The 24,524-nt window shown below is 38.8% G+C and overlaps 1 protein-coding gene across 1 annotated transcript in view; it reads right to left on the bottom strand.

The window, feature by feature from the left end:
* LOC135509964 (phospholipid phosphatase 4-like) overlaps positions 1-24,524 on the bottom strand; it is a 119,750-nt gene that overhangs the window by 53,421 nt on the left and 41,805 nt on the right. Inside the window, exon 3 of the mRNA XM_064930783.1 lies at positions 15,944-16,034. Coding sequence (XP_064786855.1) covers positions 15,944-16,034 — 91 coding nt within the window. The remainder of the gene's footprint in view (positions 1-15,943; positions 16,035-24,524) is intronic.

Below are 24,524 nucleotides of genomic sequence, written 5' to 3'. Positions count from 1 at the left end.
GTAAAATTCCTGAACTAAGTGTTTTCATCATTCTAGATTGCAGCCGTTAACAACAAGAAGAAGCGTTGCGGTGTGTGTGGACCCAAGGACTGGAAGACACAGTACATATGCATCAGGTGCAAAAATACATTTGCAACACCCGCACAGTAAAACTCTAACCCTCATGTGCTGTGTAGACCGGCCTTATTAATTTGTGTTCAATTGGGATAATTAATCATTTCAATAAAATACTGTGTGTAAAATGTGTCCGTCCAATTTGTTCAATTCAAAACAATAAACATCAATAGTGATGAAAACCTTTTTGTTCAATATAAACATGATTTATTCCACCCATGTCATGATTATAATTGTGCTAATAGTTTTTTGTAAACAAAAATCTTTTTTTTTTTTTTTACAAATTGCGCTTTTATTGATACGTGTGATCCAGCAGATCACAAATATTTAAACATGTATGCTTTCTATATTGCTTGTAAATGTCAACATCTAAGTATTAACCTTTCTAGCGCAGGCATTTGCTAGCGGAACCCATCCACAACATTCCGCTGAAAAGGCAGCGAGCGAAATTCAAAAATATTTTTTAGAAATATGTAACTTTCACACATTAAAACCTCTTAGTGCCACCCGACACGCTAGCGTCCCACCTTGCCAACAATAAATGCAAATGCGCTACGCCAAATGCTAATAGCACTCGTTAAAACTCAAACGTTCATTAAAACACACATGCATGGTACTCAATTAAAGCTACACTCGTTGTGAATCTAGCCAACAAGTCAGATTTTTAAAATGCTTTTCGGCGAAAGCTTGAGAAGCTATTATCTGATAGCATGCAACACCCCGAAATACCTGAAGGGGACGTAAACAAAAGAATTAGCGTAGCCGGCGCTACACAAAACGCAGAAATAAAATATAAAACATTCATTACCTTTGACGAGCTTCTTTGTTGGAAATCCTATATGTCCCATAAACATCACATTTGGGTCTTTTTTTCCGATTAAATCGGTCCTTGTATACCCAAAATGTCAATTTATGAAGACTGTGTGATCCAGGAAAAAACACCATTTCCAAACGCAACGTCATTTTTTTAAATTAAAAAAGTTGCCTATAAACTTTGACAATACACTTCAAACTACTTTTGTAATCCAACTTTAGGTATTAGTAAACATTAATAAGCGATCGAATTCATCACGGGGCGATATGTACCCAATTTGTAAGTCGCTCTGGATAAGAGCGTCTGCTAAATGACTTAAATGTAAATGTATTCAATAGCAGCAAGTCTTGAAATGATGGTCGATATTCTCTCTACCAAAACTTCCTTTGGATGCACTGATGACAGGAAGTGCCTTTTCTTCGTTGAACCAAGGAATAACGTCACACCAATTGCCAAGACTGGCGACATCGTGTGGAAGCTGTAGGAATTGTCAACTGGGAGCTATCTATTTTCCCTGGCCATAGACAATACAGGCAACTGGCACATTGATATTTTTTTGTTGTAGTTGGGTGATCAGTTTTCCTTGGGGTTTTTCCCAAAACACACATTATGTTATAGTCACAGCCGTGGTTTAACCAGTTTTAGAAACTTCAGAGTGTTTTCTATCCACACATACTAATCATATGCATATACTATATTCCTTGCATGAGTAGCAGGACGTTGAAATGTTGCGAGATTTTTAACAGAATGTTGAAAAAAGTAGGCCTATCCTTTAAGTTAACTTCTTTCGGATCATTGGGACGCTAGCGTCCCACCTCAACAACATCTGGTGAAATTGCAGGTCGTGAAATTCAAATACAAAAGTAGTAATATTAAACATTCAGAAAAATACAAGTGTTATACACCATCTTGGTAATCAAACCACTTTGTCTGATTTACAATAGGCTTTACTGCAAAAGCATAGCATTTGATCGTCTGAGGACAGCGCCTCACCCACATCCTGCATTAACATGAATTCATAACCTGCACAGGTGTCACAAAACTCAAAAATAAAGATAAAATAAATCACTTACTTTTGGAGATCTTCTTTTTGCAAAGCAAATGGTACCAGGTACACAATGAATGGTCATTTTGTTCGATAAAGTCCTTCTTTAAATCCCAAATGTCTGTTTATTTGGCGCGTTTGATTCAGAAATCCACCTGTTCTAACTCGCCCAACATGACTACAAAGGAATCTAAAAAGTTACCTGTAAACTTTGTCCAAACAATTCAAACAAGGTTTCTAATCCAACCTCAGGTACCCTAATAGGTAAATAATTGATCAAATTTAAGACGGAATATACTGTGTTCAATTACCGCAGAAAAAGAATGAGGAGCGCACACTCATTCACCCGCGCCAAAAGACTAGAGTCCTTCTGAGGGATACTTCAAATGAATATGAATACTTCTTCATTTGTCAAAAAACAAGCATGAAACAATTTCTAAAGACTGTTGACATCTAGTGGAAGCCATAGGAACTGCAATCAGGGTCCTAATTATTAGACTTTCCCATAGAAAATCATTGAAAAGTCCAATGACAACAACAAAAAAATCCTGATAGATTGTCCTCTGGGTTTCGCCTGCCAAATCAGTTCTGTTATACTCAAAGACATTATTTTAACAGTTTTAAAAACCTTAGAGTGTTTGTTATCCAATACTATCATGCATATGCATATCCTGAGTAAAAGGCAGTTTACTTTGGGCACCTCAGTCATCCAAACTTCCGAATACTGCTTCCGAGCCTTAAAAAAGTTAAATGTGTGCTGAAAGTATGTTGTCAATAATTTTATTGTATCTGGTCAAACAGTTTTTTTTTCCAAATTTTACCAAGGGTTGGCAACAGGCTGATTGGTCGGCTTTACTATTCTTAGGTATTGGAATAACCTTTGCTTCCCTCCAGGTGTCACGCCCTGGCCTTAGTTATCTTTGTTTTCTTTATTATTTTGGTTAGGTCAGGGTGTGACATGGGGGATTTGTGTTTCTCTAGTCTAGGTGTTTATGTAAGTCTATGGATGCCTAGATTGGTTCTCAATTAGAAGCAGGTGTTTATCGTTGTCTCTGATTGGGAACCATATTTAGGCAGCCATGTTCTTTGGGTATTTTGTGGGTGATTGTCTTCTGTCTTTGTGTCATTGCACCAGATAGGACTGTTTCGGTTTTCCCATTTTGTTGTTTTGTATTTTGTAGTGTTCTCGTGTATGGTCTTGATTAAACATGTTGAACTCTAACCACGCTGCATTGCGGTCCTCCTCTCCTTCAGCAGAATGAGGCCTGAGTGCACACACTTTCTAGTAGGCTTACATTGAAGATATGGCAAATATGACTGTCAATATTGTCCACTATTATCCTCAGTAATTTCCTCAGTAATTTTCCATCCAAGTTGTCAGACCACAGTGGCTTGTCATTGTTGACAGAAAACAATCATTTTTCACCTCTTCCACACTCACTTTACGGAATTCAAAATTACAACGCCTGTCTTTCATAATTTGGTCAGATATACTCGGATGTGTAGTCAGCGTTTATTGCTGGCATATTTCTGGCCAAAGTTTTCAAATCTTGTGAAGGATAAAATTGTTAAAGTTGTTGGCAATATCAGTGGGTTTTGTGATGAATGAGCCATTTGATTCAATGAGTGACGGAGGTGAGATTGCCTTTTTGACCATTTCATTCTTTATGTCATTTATCTTTATTTCAAAGTGTTCTTTTTATTCAGTTTAGTCACATGATTTCTTAATTTGCAGTATGTTTGCCAATCGTTTGTGCAGCCAGACATATTTGCCAATAATTTTGCCTCATCCGTCTCAACCATACAATTGTTCAATTCCTCATCAATCGACGGGAATTTATCAGTTTTTACAGTCATTGTCTTAGTGTGTGCATGCTTCTTACTGACTGGGATAAGCAATTTCATAAATGTGTCAAGTGCAGCGTCTGGTTGCTCTTCATCACACACCACGGACCAACAAATATTCTTTACATCAACAACAAAACTTTTTGTATGACCTCTTATACACATTATTAGGTTTGGTTTTTGTTTTCCCAGATATCACTACTATATTGTGATCACTACATCTGATGGATTTGGATACTGCTTTAAATACATTTCTGCTTCATTAGTAAAGATGTGATCAATACATGTTGATGATTTCATTTATGTGCTGTTTGTAACTACCCTGGTTGGTTGACTGATAACCTGAACCAGGTTGCAGGCACTAGTTACAGTTTGAAGCTTCTCTTGAGTGGGCATCCTGATGAATGCCCGTCATTATTTTAATAACCTGTTAGGGACAGGGGGCAGCATTTTCACTTTTGATGAATTGCGTGCCCATAGTGAACTGCCTCCTACTCGGTCCCAGATGCTAATATATGCATAGTATTATTAGTATTGGATAGAAAACACTCTGAAGTTTCTAAAACTGTTTGAATTATGTATGTGAGTATAACAGCAAATTTCCAAACATGAAGTGGAAATATGGGGCTGGTCGAATTTCAAGTCATCGCCTATTCACATCCAAACAAGATAATGATATGTTCGTACTTCCTACACCTTCCACTAGATGTCAACAGTCAGTAGACTTTGAATGAAGCCTCTAGTGTGATATATGACCGGATGGGAGGGGAATGAGTCAGTGGTCTGTCAGAATGCCAGTTCCTGATTGCGCACAGTACTGTTGATATCCCCTGAGTTCCATGACCCTGTAGACAAAAACGAATGCTCCGGTTGGAACGTTATTGGATATATATGAAAATAACATCCTGAAGATTGATTCTCTACTTAGTTTGACCAGTTTATTCGACCTGGAATATAACTGTTTGACGTTTTTGTCCGAGTTCGCCTGGACCAGCGCCAGCTTTTGGACATGTGAACTAACCGTGCTCGCAAAAGCAGCTAATTGGACACTAGTAATGGACATTATGGAACAAAACAATGATTTATTGTGGAACTAGGACTCCCTGCACTGTCACGACTTCTGCCAAAGTCGTTGCCTCTCCTTGTTCGGGCGGTGCTCTGCGTTCGACGTCACCGGTCTTCTAGCCATCATTGATCCTTTTTTAATTTTCCATTGGCTTTGTCTTGTCTTCCCACACACCTGTTTTCCATCCCATTCATTACCTGTTGTGTATATAACCCTCTGTTTCCCCTCATGTCTTTGTCAGAGATTGTTTTATTGTCAGTGTAGTGTGTTTGTTGTATAGGTGCGCGTCGGGTCCTTGTACCCATGTTTGTTTGTTATGTACTTTTAGTGTTATGGAGCATACTCGGTGGACTTTATTAAAAGACTCCATTTGACTCTCCTGCGCCTAACTTCCCTGCCACCTATTACACCTATGCATGACATGCACTGCCTTCTGATGAAAGATCATCAAAGGTAATGGAATATTTATGACGTAATTTCGTATTTCTGTTGACTCCAACATGGCGGAGAAATATTGTTACGTCTTAGCGCTGTTTTAGATTATTGCATGGTATGCTTTTTTCAAAAATCTGACACAGCGGTTGCATTAAGAACCAGTGTATCTTTAATTATATGTAAAACATGGATCTTTCGTCAAAGTTTATGATGAGTATTTCTGTTATCTGGCTTAGCTCTGTAATTACTCCGGATATTTTGGAGGCATTTCTGAACATGGCGTCAATGTAAACCGAGATTTGTGGATATAAATATGCATATTATCGAACATAAATGTATTGTGTAACATGATGTCCTATGAGTGTCATCTGATGAAGATTATCAAAGGTTAGTGATTCATTTTATCTCTAATTCTGCTTTAGTGACTATCTTTGGCTGGGAACAATGGCTGTGTGTTTTTTTGGATTTGATGGTGATCTAACATGTATGTTGTGTTTTCGTTGTAAAACATTTTAAAAATCAGACACGATGGATAGATTAACAATATGTTTCTTTCATTTGCTGTATTGGACTTGTTAATGTGTGAAAGTTAAATATTTCCCAGAAATATTTTTGAATTTCCCGCGCTGCCTTTTCAGCGGAATGTTGGGGGGGTTCTGTTAGTGAAACGTCTGTCCTAGACAGGTTAATCACCCATAAAATATACCTCTCTGTTTATCACACACATTATCAAGCATTTTATCCAGATAAACACTGTTAGCACTTGGTGGTCTATAGCAGCTTCCCACCAGAATGAGCTTTAGGTAAGGCAGATGAACCTGTAGCCATATTACTTCAACAGTTTATAACATGAGATCCTCTCTAATCTTTACAGGAGCGTGGTTCTGAATATAAACAGCATCACCATTGGCATTTTAATTTTTTCTGTAAATGTTATAACATTGTATTGCTACTGCTGTATCAAAAGTATTATCTAAGTGAGTTTCAGAGATAGAATATGCATGTAATCTGTTATTAGCAATGTATTGATTTCATGTATTAATGTGGGTTATTTTTAGCACTTAGCACTTTAGATTCTTATGAATTCCACATCACCGTCTAAGACGCTGCATCGCAGTGCAAACTGCGTTGCTACAGATGCTGGTTCAATACACGTGCTGGCCATGACTGGGAGACCCATGAGGCGCCCATGAGGTTCTCTACCTCTAAAAACAGAAAAAAATAATTCTAACAAACTGACTTTATTAACAAATTAAGAAGAATTATTCTCCCCATGTTCAAGAATGGCCTTTTTCTAGCTCACTTTACATTATTTGAAAACAAAATCATTTTTAAACATTCATTTTTAATAATTTTTTAAACAGAGCGATTATTATTATTAATAATTTGTTACTATAAATTATAAATCCCCATTGGATATTCCCACAGATACAGTGCCCTGCGAAAGTATTCGGCCCCCTTGAACTTTGCGACCTTTTGCCACATTTCAGGCTTCAAACATAAAGATATAAAACTGTATTTTTTTGTGAAGAATCAACAACAAGTGGGACACAATCATGAAGTGGAACGACATTTATTGGATATTTCAAACTTTTTTAACAAATCAAATCTGAAAAACTGGGCGTGCAAAATTATTCAGCCCCCTTAAGGTAATACTTTGTAGCGCCACCTTTTGCTGCGATTACAGCTGTAAGTCGCTTGGGGTATGTCTCTATCAGTTTTGCACATCGAGAGACTGACATTTTTTCCCATTCCTTCTTGCAAAACAGCTCGAGCACAGTGAGGTTGGATGGAGAGCATTTGTGAACAGCAGTTTTCAGTTCTTTCCACAGATTCTCGATTGGATTCAGGTCTGGACTTTGACTTGGCCATTCTAACACCTGGATATGTTTATTTTTGAACCATTCGATTGTAGATTTTTCTTTATGTTTTGGATAATTGTCTTGTTGGAAGACAAATCACTGTCCCAGTCTCAGGTCTTTTGCAGACTTCATCAGGTTTTCTTCCAGAATGGTCCTGTATTTGGCTCCATCCATCTTCCCATCAATGTTAACCATCTTCCCTGTCCCTGCTGAAGAAAAGCAGGCCCAAACCATGATGCTGCCACCACCATGTTTGACAGTGGAGATGGTGTGTTCAGGGTGATGAGCTGTGTTGCTTTTACGCCAAACATAACGTTTTGCATTGTTGCCAAAAAGTTCAATTTTGGTTTCATCTGACCAGAGCACCTTCTTCCACATGTTTGGTGTGTCTCCCAGGTGGCTTGTGGCAAACTTTAAATGACACTTTTTATGGATATCTTTAAGAAAGGCTTTCTTCTTGCCACTCTTCCATAAAGGCCAGATTTGTGCAATATACGACTGATTGTTGTCCTATGGACAGAGTCTCCCACCTCAGCTGTAGATCTCTGTAGTTCATCCAGAGTGATCATGGGCCTCTTGGCTGCATCTCTGATCAGTCTTCTCCTTGTATGAGCTGAAAGTTTAGAGGGACGGCCAGGTCTTGGTAGATTTGCAGTGGTCTGATACTCCTTCCATTTCAATATTATCGCTTGCACAGTGCTCCTTGTGATGTTTAAAGCTTGGGAAATCTTTTTGTATCCAAATCCGGCTTTAAACTTCTTCACAACAGTATCTCGGACCTGCCTGGTGTGTTCCTTGTTCTTCATGATGCTCTCTGCGCTTTTAACGGACCTCTGAGACTATCACAGTGCAGGTGCATTTATACGGAGACTTGATTACACACAGGTGGATTGTATTTATCATCATTAGTCATTTAGGTCAACATTGGATCATTCAGAGATCCTCACTGAACTTCTGGAGAGAGTTTGCTGCACTGAAAGTAAAGGGGCTGAATAATTTTGCACGCCCAATTCTTCTGTTTTTGATTTGTTAAAAAAGTTTGAAATATCCAATAAATGTCATTCCACTTCATGATTGTGTCCCACTTGTTGTTGATTATTCACCAAAAAATACAGTTTTATATCTTTATGTTTGAAGCCTGAAATGTGGCAAAAGGTCGCAAAGTTCAAGGGGGCCGAATACTTTCGCAAGGCACTGTATATTATTAACCCTGTTATTAGCAGAACAATATATATTGGTCATATTTTTCATGGGTCCCGAGTGGCGCACAATGGGATTGCCTTGCAGTTCTCCAGCTGTATCTACTGAAAGCGCATGAGGTTCAAGGGATGAGGACACGGGATGGGCCGCAGAGCCGCACACAGAAGACTGACCTAGCCCATGGGGAAGAGAGGAGATGGAAGGGGGAGTGGACCCCCACCTGGACACACTGACAGCACTTTAAGGGTCATTGCACTAACAATGGCACTGACTAGGGAAACATTCCCGCTATTCTGTTTTTAGTGCCAGTCTACACGTTCAGACTAAAATAATGTAACTAATAATAGCGTGCTTCGTGGATAAAATAATGGTAAAAATACTTTTTCAAAATGCCAATGTTTATTTAGTTATGGATCCATAATGAATTACTATGGGAATAAATATCACTGAATTACAGAAATATCCTCCAATCCTCTTCACGTAATTATTGGCGGAGAGTCATGTCATATTTTTGATTTTCATTTATTTTATTTCACCTATATTTAACCAGGCAGGCTAGTTGAGAACAAGTTCTCATTTACAACACAGAGTTACACGTGGAATAAACAAGCGTACAGTCAAAAACACAATATAAAAGAAAGAAAGTCTATATACAGTGTGTGCAAATGGCGTGAGTGTCACGCCCTGGTCGAAATATATTATGTTTATTCTTCATTTATTCGGTCAGGCCAGGGTGTGACATGGGTTATTGTGGTGTGTTTTTGTCTTGGGGTTTTGTGGGATGTCTAGCGTTAGTCTATGGCTGCCTGAGGTGGTTCTCAATCAGTCAGGTGATTCTCGTTGTCTCTGATTGGGAACCATATTTAGGCAGCCATATTCTTTGTGTGTTTCGTGGGTGATTGTCCTTAGTGTCCTTGTTCCTGTCTCTGTTTACTCAAGTATAGGCTGTTTCGGTTTTCGTTACGTTCATTACGTTCTTTTGTTTTGTAGTATTTGTATTGATTCGTGTTTACGTTTTTTTGATTAAACATGGATCGCAATCTACACGCTGCATTTTGGTCCGACTCTCTTTCGCCTACAGAAAACCGTTACAGTGAGGAGGTAAGGCAATAAATAGGCCATAGTAGCAAGTAATTACAATTTAGCAAATTAACACTGGAGTGATAGATGTGCAGATGATGAGGTGCAAATAGAAATACTGGTGTGCAAAAGAGCAGAAAAGCAAATAAAAACAACATGGGGATGAGGTCGGTAGATTGGATGGGCTATTTACAGATGGGTTATGTACAGCGGCAGCGATTGGTTTGCTGCTTGGATAGCTGACGTTTAAAATTAGTGGGGGAAAGATAAGTCTCCAGCTTCAGCGATATTCTGTAGCATATGCATATCTTCCGATATGCTGTAGGCCTACCGTAGGCGAGATGAGTCTCACTAGTGTTGAAAAATGTGCTGTTAAAAGTGGTGTAGGTCTTATTTATTTATAGAGCATATTGAAGTTAGAATCAATAGGGTTTTAAGAAATAGCCTTCAAAAATGTTTGCACCGTTTCGGGCTGGTCTGAGAGAAGTATGGGGTCTGGTCTTGATAAATCAATGAGATGTTTATTTTCACTGAGTCTCCATTTTGGGTATTGGTTATACTAGAATTAGAAAATAAGGGTGTAGAAATATTATGCCCTTAGTGTAACCTTTATTTAACTAGGCAAGTCAGTTAAGAACCAATTCTAATTTACAAGGACAGCCTACTTCTTCTTTACAAGGACAGCCTACTTCTTCTTAAGGATGGAACCCTGGCCTCCCACGTGCCCGCACGACACAGGGATTCTTTAGCTAAATAGCCCTGTACTGTACTCCCGACCGTCACATTGTACAACGCCATATTTTTCGTTCCATCCTTATGGAAACCCAGAAGGGTTTTTAGATTTTCTTGGAATATAAACACCATAATATTAATCAAATTAATTAAGCAAGTACCAGTCAAAAGTTTGGACACCTACTCATTTGAGGGTTTTTCTTTATTATTACTATGTTCTACATTGTAGAATAATAGTGAAGACATATCAACTATGAAATAACACAAATGAAATCAGTTAACTAGAAATACAAACTGATTGTCATAGCTAGCTAAAGTTAACAAAACAAGGTTCACTGTTAGCTAGCAAGCCAGCCATCTAACCTCCGCTAACGTTAGCTAGCTAACAGCAAGCTTTAACTTGGGGTATTTTGTTTAGACATGTAACGTTAACAATAGCTAGATAGCAAAACATTTTACTAAAATCCCAATCCATAGAGTAATGTTAGCAAATCAGCCATCGAACTCCAGCTGGCTAGCTTACAGCAAGCTTTAACTAGCAAAACAAACCGATTGTCATAGCTAGCTAAAGTTAACCAAACAGGTTCAATGTTAGATTCTTACCTGTATACATGGATGAAAGTTTCACTGCAGACAGATTAATTTTCAGTCAGAGAGATTTAGCATCATCCTTCAGAAAGTAGTCCATCACAACAAACTCAAACCTTCTTCTTCTATGAGGTTTAACGACGGTTGGCATCCAATTTGTTGCATTACCGCCACCTACTAGACTGGAGTAAAACTCCCTTGTACTTTGCTTGAAAATAAAAAAAATACTAAATCAATACCCTACCATCTAACACTACACTCATTAATTTCAAAATTATATGAAATAAGATTAACACCACCCTACTCCTGTCACATGTGCTTCCTCTCTGTCCTCTAGGTCACCAGGCTGCACGTTAGGGCGACAATCTGTAACCATCGTTAGGCGCATAATGACATTCACCTGGTCTCCATCACCTCCTTGATTACCTGCCCTTTACATGTCACTCCCTTTGGCTTCTTCCCCAGTCGTCGTTGTTCCTGTTCTATGTCGGTGCGCTGTTTGTGGTTCTTGTGGTTGCTCTTTTATTTATAAAACGTATTCACTCACTGAACTTGCTTCCCAACTTTCAGCGTACATCGTTACAACTCCACTAATCACATTTATTTATCCCTACCTCATGACATCATCCTGAAAGGATGGGACATCACCTCTTAAAGGATGTACTGAATTAAATGTAAGAACAATATATTTACAATGGATATGCATGTAACTATAACGTACCAACCCATGAGCAAGCAACTTAATTTAAAGTGAAACACAAAATGGTATAACCTTTGTAAATACTATATACCTGTCTTTGAAAAGGGATTTAATGGTTTATTTATCTGGCTTCAAAGGTGTATTGTAAGTGAAATGTTGTTCAAAATAATATAATTTCTAATGTTAATGTAGGTAGTCATGAGCAAGCCAATTAAGCACGGTTGAAATGCGGTCACTCTCCACCCCTGACGTGGAAATGCGGTACCCTAAGAAGATGACGGACTCCAACAGTCGACCAAGCACCCTGCGCACCAGGGACACATGCTCGGTGCGTGTAGAGGAGTATATCAGAATGTCGTCGATATACACCACTACACCCTGCCCGTGGAGGTCCCGGAAAAACTTGTCAACAAAGGCGTGGAAGACTGATGGAGCATTCATTAACCCATATGGCATGATGAGGTACTCATAGTGCCCTAAGGGGGTACTAAATGCCATCTTCCACTCGTCCCCCTCCCGGATATGCACTCCTGAGATCCAATTTTGTGAAGAAGCGTGCCCCATGCATTGACTCGATCGCACTGGCGATGAGAGGCAGCGGGTAGCTGTACCTCACAGTGATCTTATTGATCTCCTCGATAGTCAATACACAGGGGCAGACTGTATCTGTAGTGATCGACTAGGGCCCTGTCGTTCCAGCTGTAGTAGAAACCCCTGGCATCCGGCATCCATCCCATCATACTCCCTCGGGAGCGCGAGTCGAATCCCGCTGGGACCAGGTGAAAGAGGGGTGGACAGAGGGACCTGTTGTAGTGGGGCTGGTGGTGGAGCTGAAAAACCGATCCATTGTCTGCAACATGCATCCATGGCTGTGCCCAGACGTTGCAACTTGGTCGCGTGCTGCTGAACGCTCCTCCACTGAAACTGGAGGGCATCTGCTCCTGCTTACTCCATTCTTCAGGTGAATGATCCTGTAAGGTGTGAATATCGGAGGCGAAGTCAAGTGCAGGAGAGCAGAGTATAATAAACAGGCCCCCTTTTAATACCGGTTAACAAATGACAGCACATAACACATACTAGTGCTAAAACAGGTCTAAAACAAAATATATACTTACTTTATACTTGCTATTGTTTGTGCCGATGAACGTGGTACCATCAGGCGTTTGGAAATTGCTCCCAAGGATGAACCAGACTTGTGGAGTTCAACCATTTTTTTCTGAGGTCTTGGCTGATTTCTTTTGATTTTCCAGTGATGTCAAGCAAAGAGGCACTGAGTTTGAAGGTCGGCCTTGAAATACATCCACAGGTACACCTCCAATTCACTCAAATGATGTCAATTAGCCTATCAGAAGCTTTTAAAGCCATGACATCCTTTTCTGGAATTTTCCAAGCTGTTTCGAGGCACACAGTCAACTTTGTGTATTTAAACCTCTGACCACTGGAATTGTGATACAGTGAATTACAAATGAAGTAATCTGTCTGTAAACAATTGTTGGAAAAATGACTTGTGGCATGCACAAAGTAGATGTCCAAGCCGACTTGCCAAAACTATAGTGTGTTATCAACAAGACATTTGTGGAGTGGTTGAAAAAAAAGAGTTTTAATGACTCCAACCTAAGAGTATATGTAAACTTCCGACTTCAACTGTAAATATAATACCTATACTGTTTATGCTAACACATATTCCTGTTCATTTACTAAAATCAGTTTGGTGCAGCTAGTTCACTCAGTCACAGGCTAGCCGGCAATGTCGCATTAGATGGTAAACTTTGAGCCAGCATAAGTTAGCCTTATTCTTTTGTTGCTTGGGTTACCCTCCTGCCATAAAATAGTGCATTATGGGTAGAGTTCTGAAACAATGTCCAGATACAGTAGAAAAATATGAGGTACAATCTACATTTGACCTTTAAAACACGTTTTATTTTTAATCCCAGCTCCCCCTGTCCCCGCAGGAGGCCTTTTTCCTTCTGGTAGGCCGTCATTGTAAATAAGAATTTGCTCTTAGGTAGCCTAGTGGTTAGAGCGTTAGACGGTTGCAGGATCGAATCCCCGAGCTGACAAGGTAAAAAATCTGTTGTTCTGCTCTTGAACAAGGCAGTAAACCCACTGTTCCTTGGCCGTCATTGAGAATAAGAATTTGTTTTTAACTGACTTGCCATGTAAAAACCTGTTTGGGAAAAGCGTGCTGCGCATCCGGTGAAATTGCAGAGCGCAAAATTTTAATTATTATAAATATTTAACTTTCATAAAATCACAAGTGTAATACATCAAAATAAAGCTTAACTTCTTGTTAATCCAGCCGCTGTGACAGATTTCAAAAAGGCTTTACAGCGAAAGCACACCATGTGATTATCTGAGGACAGCGCCCATCACACAAAACCATACAAACATTTTCCAACCAAGTAGATTAGTCACGGAAGTCAGAAATAGCAATAGAATTAATCACTTACCGTTGATATTCTTATGGTTGCACTCACAAGACTCCATGTTGCACAATAAATGTTTGTTTTGTTTGATAAAGTCCCTCTTTATGTCCAAAAACCTCAGTTTGGTTGGCACATTTTGTTCAGTAATCCATTGGCTCAAAGGTGGTCACAACAGGCAGATGAAAAATCCAAATAGTACCAGTAAAGTTCATAGAAACATGTCAAATGATGTTGATAATCAATCCTCAGGTTGTTTTTTGTCTAAATAATCAATAATATTTCAACCTGACAATAGCGTTGTCAATATAAAGGAAAAATAACGAAAGGCACGCTCACATATGTAAGGGCTATTTGACCAAGAAGGAGAGTGATGGAGTGCTGCATCAGATGACCGGGCCTCCACAATCCCCCAACCTCAACCAAATTGAGATGGTTTGGGATGAGTTGGACTGCAGGCTTAAGGAAAAGCAGACAACAAGTGCTCAGCATTTGTTTGACCCCCGTCACGACTGTTGGAAAAGCTGGTTGAGAGAATGCAAAGAGTGTGCAAAGCTGTCATCAGAGTAAAGGGTGGCTATTTGAAGAATCTCAAATATAAAATATTTGTTGATTTGTATAACGCTTTTTTGGTTACTATATGATTCCATGTGTTATTTCATAATTTTGATGTCTTCACTATTATTCTACAATGTAGAAAATAGTAAAAATAAAGAAAAACCGTTGAATGAGTAGGTGTTCTAAAACGTTTACATGTAACTACTGTGTTATGAGTACATTTATTACTATTTAGTTACATATTAATTAATGTGCACTTGATGTAAAGTGTTACCTGATGCGTTTTCCGTTTTGCTCTATGACCCTCACAAGTGTCACGGGACTCGTCTGAAAGTAACCGGTACCGTTTTTTAAAAACATATGGAAGTACTGTATGAAGGTAGTTTGGGCCTACCCCAAAAAAGGGTTTAAATATTTGTAAAAACATATACATGAGTATACATATATATACTGTACATATATCTCCTTGATTTAAACCTCATATCTTATTATTCATTTTTTGACTGTTCTTTATGCATTTATGAATGTGTTATTCAATGTATTTACATAGGCTTTAATAGTAAAAGCAAAAATCTATATTTTATCAAATCATTTTTTAAATGTAACATTTACCTTTATTTAACTCAGCATGTCAGTTAAGAACAAATTCTTATTTACAATGATGGCCTAGGAACAGCTTCCTTGATCAAGCTTCCTTGATCAGGGGCAGAACAACAGATTTTTACCTTGTCAGTTTGGGGATTTTATCTTGCAACCTTTCGGTTACTTGTCCAACGCTCTAACCACTAGGCTACCTGCCGTCCCATATTTATTTGAGTGGTATCTAAAGGGTTCCTAAAATTCCAAATCAAATAGCTTAATGATCCATAGGATTACCATCGTAAAACAATTCCATATGTCAGTTTAGCACCCCCCCCCCACAATTTCTATGCCTCAGTAATGTAAAAATACATAATATGCACTTAATATGGACATATCAACTCACTGATGTCATTCCCACAAATTATACCAGCCATCACAACCCTACCGTATTTCTTTCACATCAAGTCCGCATTAGAAAACATCACTGTTCTGTCACACTTCATCCACCATTTATACATAGTATGACATACGCTTATAGATGATGTGTGAAGCTTGTCATGCTTGTCATGCTTCTGATGACTTTATGTATGCTATACAAAGCCTTTATAAGTTGTAGTTTGTTTATTGTGTGACCAAAAATTGGCATAATAAAACACAGATTCAGGATAATGATGACTATGAAGAACGAAAGGAGGATTATGTAATTAAACTTATTAAAGTTGCTTATACGGATCCTCATTAGATGTTACTACTAATTCATCCTCCAGGATGTGAGATGTGGTATGGCCTGCATTACAACCACATATTTAATCATACTCACAGCATGTCTGCAGGATGTAAATAATGATAACAGTTCAAATAAAATGATGAGACAATTTAAGGGTTCAAAACATACATACCTAGACACGCTTCCTTGATTTCTGTCTTATCTGTCCGCCGAATGATCTTCACCACGAATATCACAGCCAAAGGAGTGAGAAATGAAATTGCCTGCGACGAAAACAAGAAGAAACACAATCAAAAGACAAACAACACACTTACGTACAGTATCACTGACATTGTTGCCGATTACAGGAACTCTTAATCGTTTCCCAAAGAGGTCCACAGGAGCGATTTTCCTGGCTTGACACAAAATTACTTTTCCTTCCACTGGGAGTGTGCAGTGTGGCATCTACCGTTAAAAGTTTTAATCAAAATAGTGCAAAATGAGCTGCCACCGATAAGGTTCTTTATTGTGCTCTGCAATCTCTTGCACTAAAGGGAGCATTCTGTTTGGTGTTCAGTGGCTGTCACTCCATAGGAGACTTGGGCATTCACAGACACCAGGTTATTATTTCTGCTTCAAAAAGTGTTGATTTGATTCATAAGATGTGCAGCACATTGATGTTCACAGCACATCGAATTTCCCTTGAGATAGTGATAAATTGATAATTTAAGTCTTTAAATTCAAATGTATTGTATCAGTTAAGCAATCTGTTTCAAAATCACTATCGCTCTCTGGCAATTATAACCTCACCCAGGAGATCATAGCGGGTCTATGAGAGGTCAGACTGAGTAGGGCTCTTTAACTTCTGGGATGAAGGATGACTATGGATTAGATACAGGATAGGAACAGCCCTGTCTGTGTGAAGCACAAAAGTGATAGATGGAGAAGCAAAGTTTGCGTATTGTTGCTTTGTCAATACAAATATGTTATTTTGTCATCACAATAAAATTACTTTTTGGAGAGAGTTCCTTTTTAGTTTTTTAATATAATATAATTTCTTGCTTTTTATAGAAGGCAAGGGATGAAGTTACACAGACGTTATGGTGTTAACCTTCTTCAATGTGTATCAGGGGACAGCAGTAAGCCGCTATCACTCTGCGTATTTGCTGACCTGTGACACAGTTAGATGGGAGCAGCCAAAGAATTAACACACACAGGAACTTTATTTATACACACTGGAGATGAACATGAGCATATGCATGGGGATGGTTCTGTAACGGACAGAAACAGAGATATTGTAGAATGAATATGCTATACAGGAGATAAATACACTGGCTTGAATGGAAATATGCAGTATGATAGAATGGGATATGGGATAGAACAACAAGGATTGTATCTAATATTGACCTAATAATTACCATTTATTATATAGTAACACCAGATTAATGACTAGCATGGCAATAGGACAGTAAGAATAATGGCTAGGACTGTATATAGCATATAGTAGGCTATTGCACACCAACATTCAAGAGCAAGGACTGTATTTAAATCTATAGGAAAATAGGAAGAAGTAAACAGTGACTAATAATTGCAGACAATATCAGTAGTAGTAACTAAGTAATAACAGGAATGAGAACTACATAGAATAATGCTACTCTGCACATCCTGCAATGACAACAACATCGACAACAACTTACTTTGTTTACAGATCCCATGGCTACATGTCCACTCGTTCTTAGACCAGAAAACATGGTTCAGGACCGCGTTAAACGTATACGTTTGATGGAGCATGCAAAGGACTAGATTGGTCAGATGCTCCTAGCAGTCTAGTTAATCACAGGATGCATGATAAGTGCATGGGGTCAGTGTGGGGTGCATGGGGTCAGTTTGATTGGCTGAAGCCAGGTACTGGAGGTGATCGATATTCTCAAGTGAGGGGAGAGCTAGACTACAGTGGTTCTTCCTTTGAAAGTTTTGAGCTTATGCTGCGACCGTTAGTGGTAGATGATAGCATTCTGTCATTGCACCAAACTATCACAAGGGGGAGTTAGAACGCTGATCTATCGATGGAGGTGTTAACCTCTTGAGTGTAGGGGGCAGTATTTTGATGTTTGGATTTTTTACTTTTTTTTTACATTTTATTTATTTCAGAGCAGAAAAGTAAATAAATGAAAACAGTGTGGGGATGAGGTAGGTGAAAATGGGTGGCTATTTACCAATAGACTATGTACAGCTGCAGCGATCGGTTAGCTGCTCAGATAGCACATGTTTGAAGTTGGTGAGGGAGATAAGTCTCCAACTTCAGGGATTTTTGCAATTCGTTCCAGTCACAGGCAGCAGAGTACTGGAACGAAAGGCGGCCAAATGAGGTGTTGGCTTTAGGGATGATCAGTGAGATACACCTGCTGGAGTGCGTGCTACGGATGGGTGTTGCCATCGTGACCAGTGAACTGAGATAAGGCGGAGCTTTACCTAGCATGGACTTGTAGATGACCTGGAGCCAGTGGGTCTGGCGACGAATATGTAGCGAGGGCCAGCCGACTAGAGCATACAAGTCGCAGTGGTGGGTGGTATAAGGTGCTTTAGTGACAAAACGGATGGCACTGTGATAAACTGCATCCAGTTTGCTGAGTAGTGTTGGAGGCAATTTTGTAGATGACATCGCCGAAGTCGAGGATCGGTAGGATAGTCAGTTTTACTAGGGTAGGTTTGGCGGCGTGAGTGAAGGAGGCTTTGTTGCGGAATAGAAAGCCAACTCTTGATTTGATTTTCGATTGGAGATGTTTGATATGAGTCTGGAAGGAGAGTTTACAGTCTAGCCAGACACCTAGGTACTTATAGGTGTCCACATATTCAGGGTCGGAACCATCCAGGGTGGTGATGCTCGTCAGGCATGCGGGTGCAGGCAGCGATCGGTTGAAAAGCATGCATTTGGTTTTACTAGCGTTTAAGAGCAGTTGGAGGCCACGGAATAAAAATGTACCCAAATGAAACTGCCTATTTCTCAGGCCCAGAATCTAGAATATGGATAAAATTGGCAGATTAGGATAGAAAACACTATAAAGTTTCAAAAACTGTCAAAATATTGTCGGCGAAAACCTGAGGAAAATCCAGCCAGGAAGTGTTGTTTTTCCCGAAACCTATAACCTATTTTCGTCTGCCCCGTCGTGACCGCTCGAGCCTGTGGATTTCTGAACAAAACCTGCCAACCAAAATGAGGTATTTTGGATATAAAAATAATCTTTATCGAACAAAAGGAACATTTATTGTGTAGCTGGGAGTCTCGTGAGTGCAAACATCCGCAGATCATCAAAGGCAAGTGATTCATTTTATTGCTTTTATTTGCTGCTAGCTGTTTGTAATGTTTTGTCTGCTGAGAGAGATGTCATAACATAAACGCTTGGATAGCTTTTGCTGTAAAGCTTTCTTGAAATCTGACACGCCAGGTGGATTAACTTCTTAGAACTACACCTCGCGGATCCGGGAGAATTGTCATCAACTACACAAATTAGCATAACAGAACGGACAAAAAATCTTACTAGAAAATATTCATATTCATGAAATCACAAGTGAAATATAGTGAAACACATCTTAGCCTTTTGTTAATCACCCTGCCATCTCAGATTTTGAAATTATGCTTTATAGCCAAAGAAAGACAAGCATTTGTGTAAGTTTATCGATAGCCTAGCATAGCATTATGTGCAGCTAGCAGCAGGCAGCTTGGTCACGAAAATCAGAAAAGCAATCAAATTAAATAATTTACCTTTGATGAGCTTCGGATGTTTTCACTCACGAGACTCCCAGTTAAGACAGCAAATGTTCATTTAGTTCCATAAAGATTATTTTTATAGCCGAAATACCTCAGTTTATTCTTCACGTGTTGAGAAATCCACCGGAAAATGCGGTCACGACAACACCGAAAAATATTCCAAATTAGATCAATAATATCGACATAAACATGGCAAACATTTTTTATAATCATTCCTCAAGGTGTTTTTCAAATATCTATTCGATAATATATCAACCGGGACAATTGGCTTCCTAGTAGGAGCGAGAGGAGCAATGGCCGCCTTTGTCTAATATGCACAAATCACTCTGAGAGCCACCAGCTGACCACTGACAGAATGTTGTCGTTCACGCTCATTTTACAAAATAAAAGCCTGAAACTATGTCTTGTGACTGTGGGCACATTAGGGAAGCCATAGAAAAAGGAATCTGGTTGATATCCCTTTCAATGCTCAATAGGGAGGTATAGGAACGCAGAGGTTTCAAAATAAGAGTCACTTCCTGATTGGATTTTTCTCAGGCTTTCACCTGCAATATCTGTTCTGTTATACTCACAGACAATATTTTTACAGTTTTGGAAACTTTAGAGTGCTTTCTGTCCTAAGCTGTCAATTATATGCATATTCTAGCATCTTGTCCTGAGAAATAACCCGTTTACTTTGGGAATGTTATTTTTCCAAAAATGAAAATACTGCCCCCTAGTCTCAAGAGGTTATTAACAACAAGCTAAGCTGTGTTTTGCTATATTGCACTTGTGATTTCATGAAAATGTTATATTTTTAGTAATTTAATTTGAATTTGGCACTCTGAAATTCAGTGGATGTTGACAAAAATGTGCGACAAGGAGTTAATGGAGGTGTTTTCAGTCTGAGAGAGTCTCTCTTCTCTGAAACTAGAGTCCTGCATCAGGCATAAAAAAACTGTCGGTGGTCCTGGAGCATTTAAAGCATACAGAAGATAAGATGCTGCCTCTTAATGATTTCTGAGAGCCAATCTGTTATCCAACGATTATTATTATTGTTAACCCTGCATTAAAATTACATAAAATGTTGGATCAAGCATATAAGTACAGTATTTTTTTATTAACATCTTTATGCTTTTGTTAATAAAATAATTATAAAAATACTCTTATCAAAATGCAGATTTTATTTCAACTACTGTACATTTCAGCTACATAATCCCAATATAATAGTATTTTTGAAATGTATCTCGTAGATTTTCCTTTCCTCCTGAAAGCCCTAATCTGTTCACTTAAATTATTAGAGATCCTGGTCATGCTACAGTATGTTGTTACAGGATAATGAAGGTGAGGACAATCGGCAATCAGCTGTATACTTATGGCCTATTGTAACCTGGAGTCACACCTTTCCAGTACTCCTCAACACTCACAAATCTCCACCCTTATTAATAACTTCTCTAGGGTCGGGGGCAGCATTTGGAATTTTGGATGAAAAGCGTGCCCATATTAAACTGCCTTCTACTCAGGCCCAGAAGATAGGATATGCATATAATTGGTTGATTTGGATAGAAAACACTAAAGTTTCAAAAACTGTTAAAATAGTGTCTGTGAGTATAACAGAACTGATTTGGCAGGCGAAAACCTGAGAAAAATCTATTCAGGAAGTGGGATTTTTTGTTGTTGTTGTAGTTTTCTATTCAATGCCATTACAGTATCCATTGACTTAGGACTCAAATTGCCTTCCACTGGATGTCAACAGTCGTTAGAAATTGTTTCAGGCTTGTATTCTGAAAAATGAGTGAGTAAGAGCAGTCTGAATGAGTGGACCCTGCCGTGTCACAGAGCTTTTTCATGCGCGTGACCGAAAGAGTGCCTTTCTTGTTTACCTTTTATATTTTTATTTTATTTAACCATTATTTAACTAGGCAAGTCAGTTAAGAACACATTCTTATTTTCAATGACGGCCTAGGAACAGTGGGTCCAACTGTCACGCCCTGGTCGTAATATATTGTGTTTGTCTGCATTTAGTTGGTCAGGCCAGGGTGTGACATGAGTTTTATTGTGGTGTGTTTTGTCTTGGGGTTTTGTGGGGTGTTGGGTGTGTGGTTTAGTGGGGTTAGCTAGCAAAGTCTATGGCTGTCTGGAGTGGTTCTCATTCAGAGGCAGGTGTTTATCGTTGTCTCTGATTGGGAACCATATTTAGGCAGCCATATTCTTTGAGTATTTCGTGGGTGATTGTTCCTGTCTGTGTTTGTGTTCACCAGATAGGCTGTATAGGTTTTCACGTTCCGTTTGTTGTTTTGTATTGTTCATTTTTTCTTCGTCATTAAACATGTATCAAAGATACCACGCTGCATTTTGGTCCTTCACCAGACAAAAGCCGTTACACCAACGCTTTAACCACTAGGCTACCCTGCCTCCCCATATTGACAATGTTATTGTCCAGTTGAAATGTTATCGATTATTTAGGCAAAAAACAACCTGAGGATTGAATAACAACATGGTTTGACATGTTTCTATGAACTTAACGGACACAATTTGGATTTTTTTTGTCTGGCTGTTGTGACTGCGTTTGAGCCTGAGGATTACTGTTGAAAACGCTCAAACAAAAAGGAGGATTTTGGATATAAAGAGTGACTTTATCAAAAAAGAGAGACTTTACTTACAGATAGGGGGCAGTTTTTTCACTTTGGATGAATTGCGTGCCCATAGTGAACTGCATCAAAATCTATCCTAAATTGCTAATATATGCATGTTATTATTAATATTGGATAGAAAACACTCTGAAGTTTCTAAAACTGTTTGAATTATGTTGGTGAGTATAACAGAACTCATAGGGCAGGCAATCTTCCAAACAAGTTTTGAAATCCTGAAAGTTGGGGCAACTTTGACGTCATTGCCCCCTCCCTTCCCAACAAGTTATGGATCTGGAAACACTTCCTACGTCTTCCACTAGATGTCCTCATTCAGTAGAACGTGTAATGGAGCATTTGCTGTGAACTTTGACCTAATGGGAAGGAAAGTAGTTGGTGTCGCAAAAGAATTCCATTTTGTTGTGGTGCGTTTGTCTTTGAGTGCTTGGGCTGTTCCAATCAGCCCCAGATAAAAACGAATGATCCGGTTGGAATGCTATTGGATCTATATGATTATAACATCCTGAAGATTGATTCTGCACTTAGTTTGACCAGTTTCTTCGACCTGTAATATGTATTTTGGAAGCTTTCGAAGTTTTCATGCAAAGTTATCCTGGACCAGAAGTCATTTTTTTGGGCATGTGAGCTGAAAGTGGTAACAAATGCTGCTACTTGGACACTAGAATTGAACATTATGAAACAAAACGATTTATTGTTGAACTAGGACTCCTTGCACTACATTCTGATGAAAGATCATCAAAGGTAAGGGAATATTTATGTTGTAATTTTGTATTTCTGTTGACTCCAACATGGCGGAGAAATATTGTTACGTCTGAGCACCGTCTCAGATTATTGCAATCTCAGACGTAACAATTTCTCCGCCATGTTGGCTTTTTCCGTAACATAAAAAAATGTGACACAGCGGTTGCATGAAGAACCAGTGTATCTTTACTTATATGTAGAACATATATCTTTAGTCAAAGTTAATGATGAGTATTTCTGTTATCTGGCGTAGCTTTCCATAATTCCTCCCAATATTTTGGAGAATTTTCTGAACATGGCGTCAATGTAAACCGAGATTTATGGATATCAAATGCATATTATCGAACAAAACATAAATGTACTGTGTAACGTCATATGACTGTCATCTGATGTAGATTTTCAAGAGGTTAGTGATTGATTTTTTTTTAATCCCGCATTTTGTGATTTTTATCTTTTGCTGGAAAAAATGTTTTTTCTTTGGTTTGGTGGTGGTCTAACATAAATATATGTTGTGTTTTTGCCGTAAATCTGACACTCTGGGTAGATGAACAAGGTGTTTATCTTTCATTTGAGGTATTGGACTTGTTAATGTGTGGAGGTTAAATATTTCTAAAGAATATTTTTGCATTCCCTGCGCCACCTTTTCAGCTGAACGGGGGGGGTGGAGTTCCTGTAGGGGAACCCATCGCCTTACCTCTTTCGATATAGGGGGCGCTCTTTTAATTTTTGGATAAAAAAACGTTCCCCTTTTAAACAAGATATTTTGTCACGAAAAAATGCTCGGCTATGCATATAATTGACAGCTTTGGAAAGAAAACACTCTGACGTTTCCAAAACCGTTTCCAAAAAGATATTTTCTGTGTGTGCAACAGAACTGATGCTACAGGCGAAACCAAGATGAAATTTCAAACAGGAAATGGCCCAGATTTTGACGGCGCTGTGTTCCAATGTCTCCTTATATGGCTGTGAATGCGCAAGGAATGAGCCTACACTTTCTGTCGTTTCCCCAAGGTGTCTGGAGCATTGTGACATATTTGTAGGCATATCATTGGAAGATTGACCATAAGAGACTACATTTACCAGGTGCTCGCTTGGTGTCCTCCATCGAAATTATTGCGTAATCTCAAGCTGCGTGCATTTTACCATTTGCTTCAGAGGAGAAAGTCATCTGCCACGAATGATTTATCATCGAATAGATATGTGAAAAACACCTTGAGGATTGATTCTAAACAACGTTCTGTCGATATTATGGATTTAATTTGGAAAAATGTTCGGCATTGTAATGACTGAATTTTCGGGGGTTTTCTTAGCCATACGTGATGAACAAAACGGAGCGATTTCTCCTACACAAATAATCTTTTTGGAAAAACTGAACATTTTCTATTTAACTGAGAGTCTCCTCATTGAAAACATCCGAAGTTCTTCAAAGGTAAATGATTTTATTTGAATGCTTTCCTTGTTTTTGTGAAAATGTTGCCTGCTGAAAGCTAGGCTTAATGCTATGCTAGCTATCTTGTGTAGCTATGGTTGAAAAGCATATTTTGAAAATCTGAGATGTCAGTGTTGTTAACAAAAGGCTAAGCTTGTGAGTGAATAGATTTCTTTAATTTCATTTGCGATTTTCATGAATAGTT

The sequence above is a fragment of the Oncorhynchus masou genome, chromosome 23, assembly GCF_036934945.1.
Source record: "Oncorhynchus masou masou isolate Uvic2021 chromosome 23, UVic_Omas_1.1, whole genome shotgun sequence".
In the NCBI taxonomy this organism is placed as follows: domain Eukaryota; kingdom Metazoa; phylum Chordata; class Actinopteri; order Salmoniformes; family Salmonidae; genus Oncorhynchus; species Oncorhynchus masou.
The sequence above is the reverse complement of the archived record's forward strand: the minus strand, read 5'-3'. Positions and strand labels throughout refer to the sequence as shown.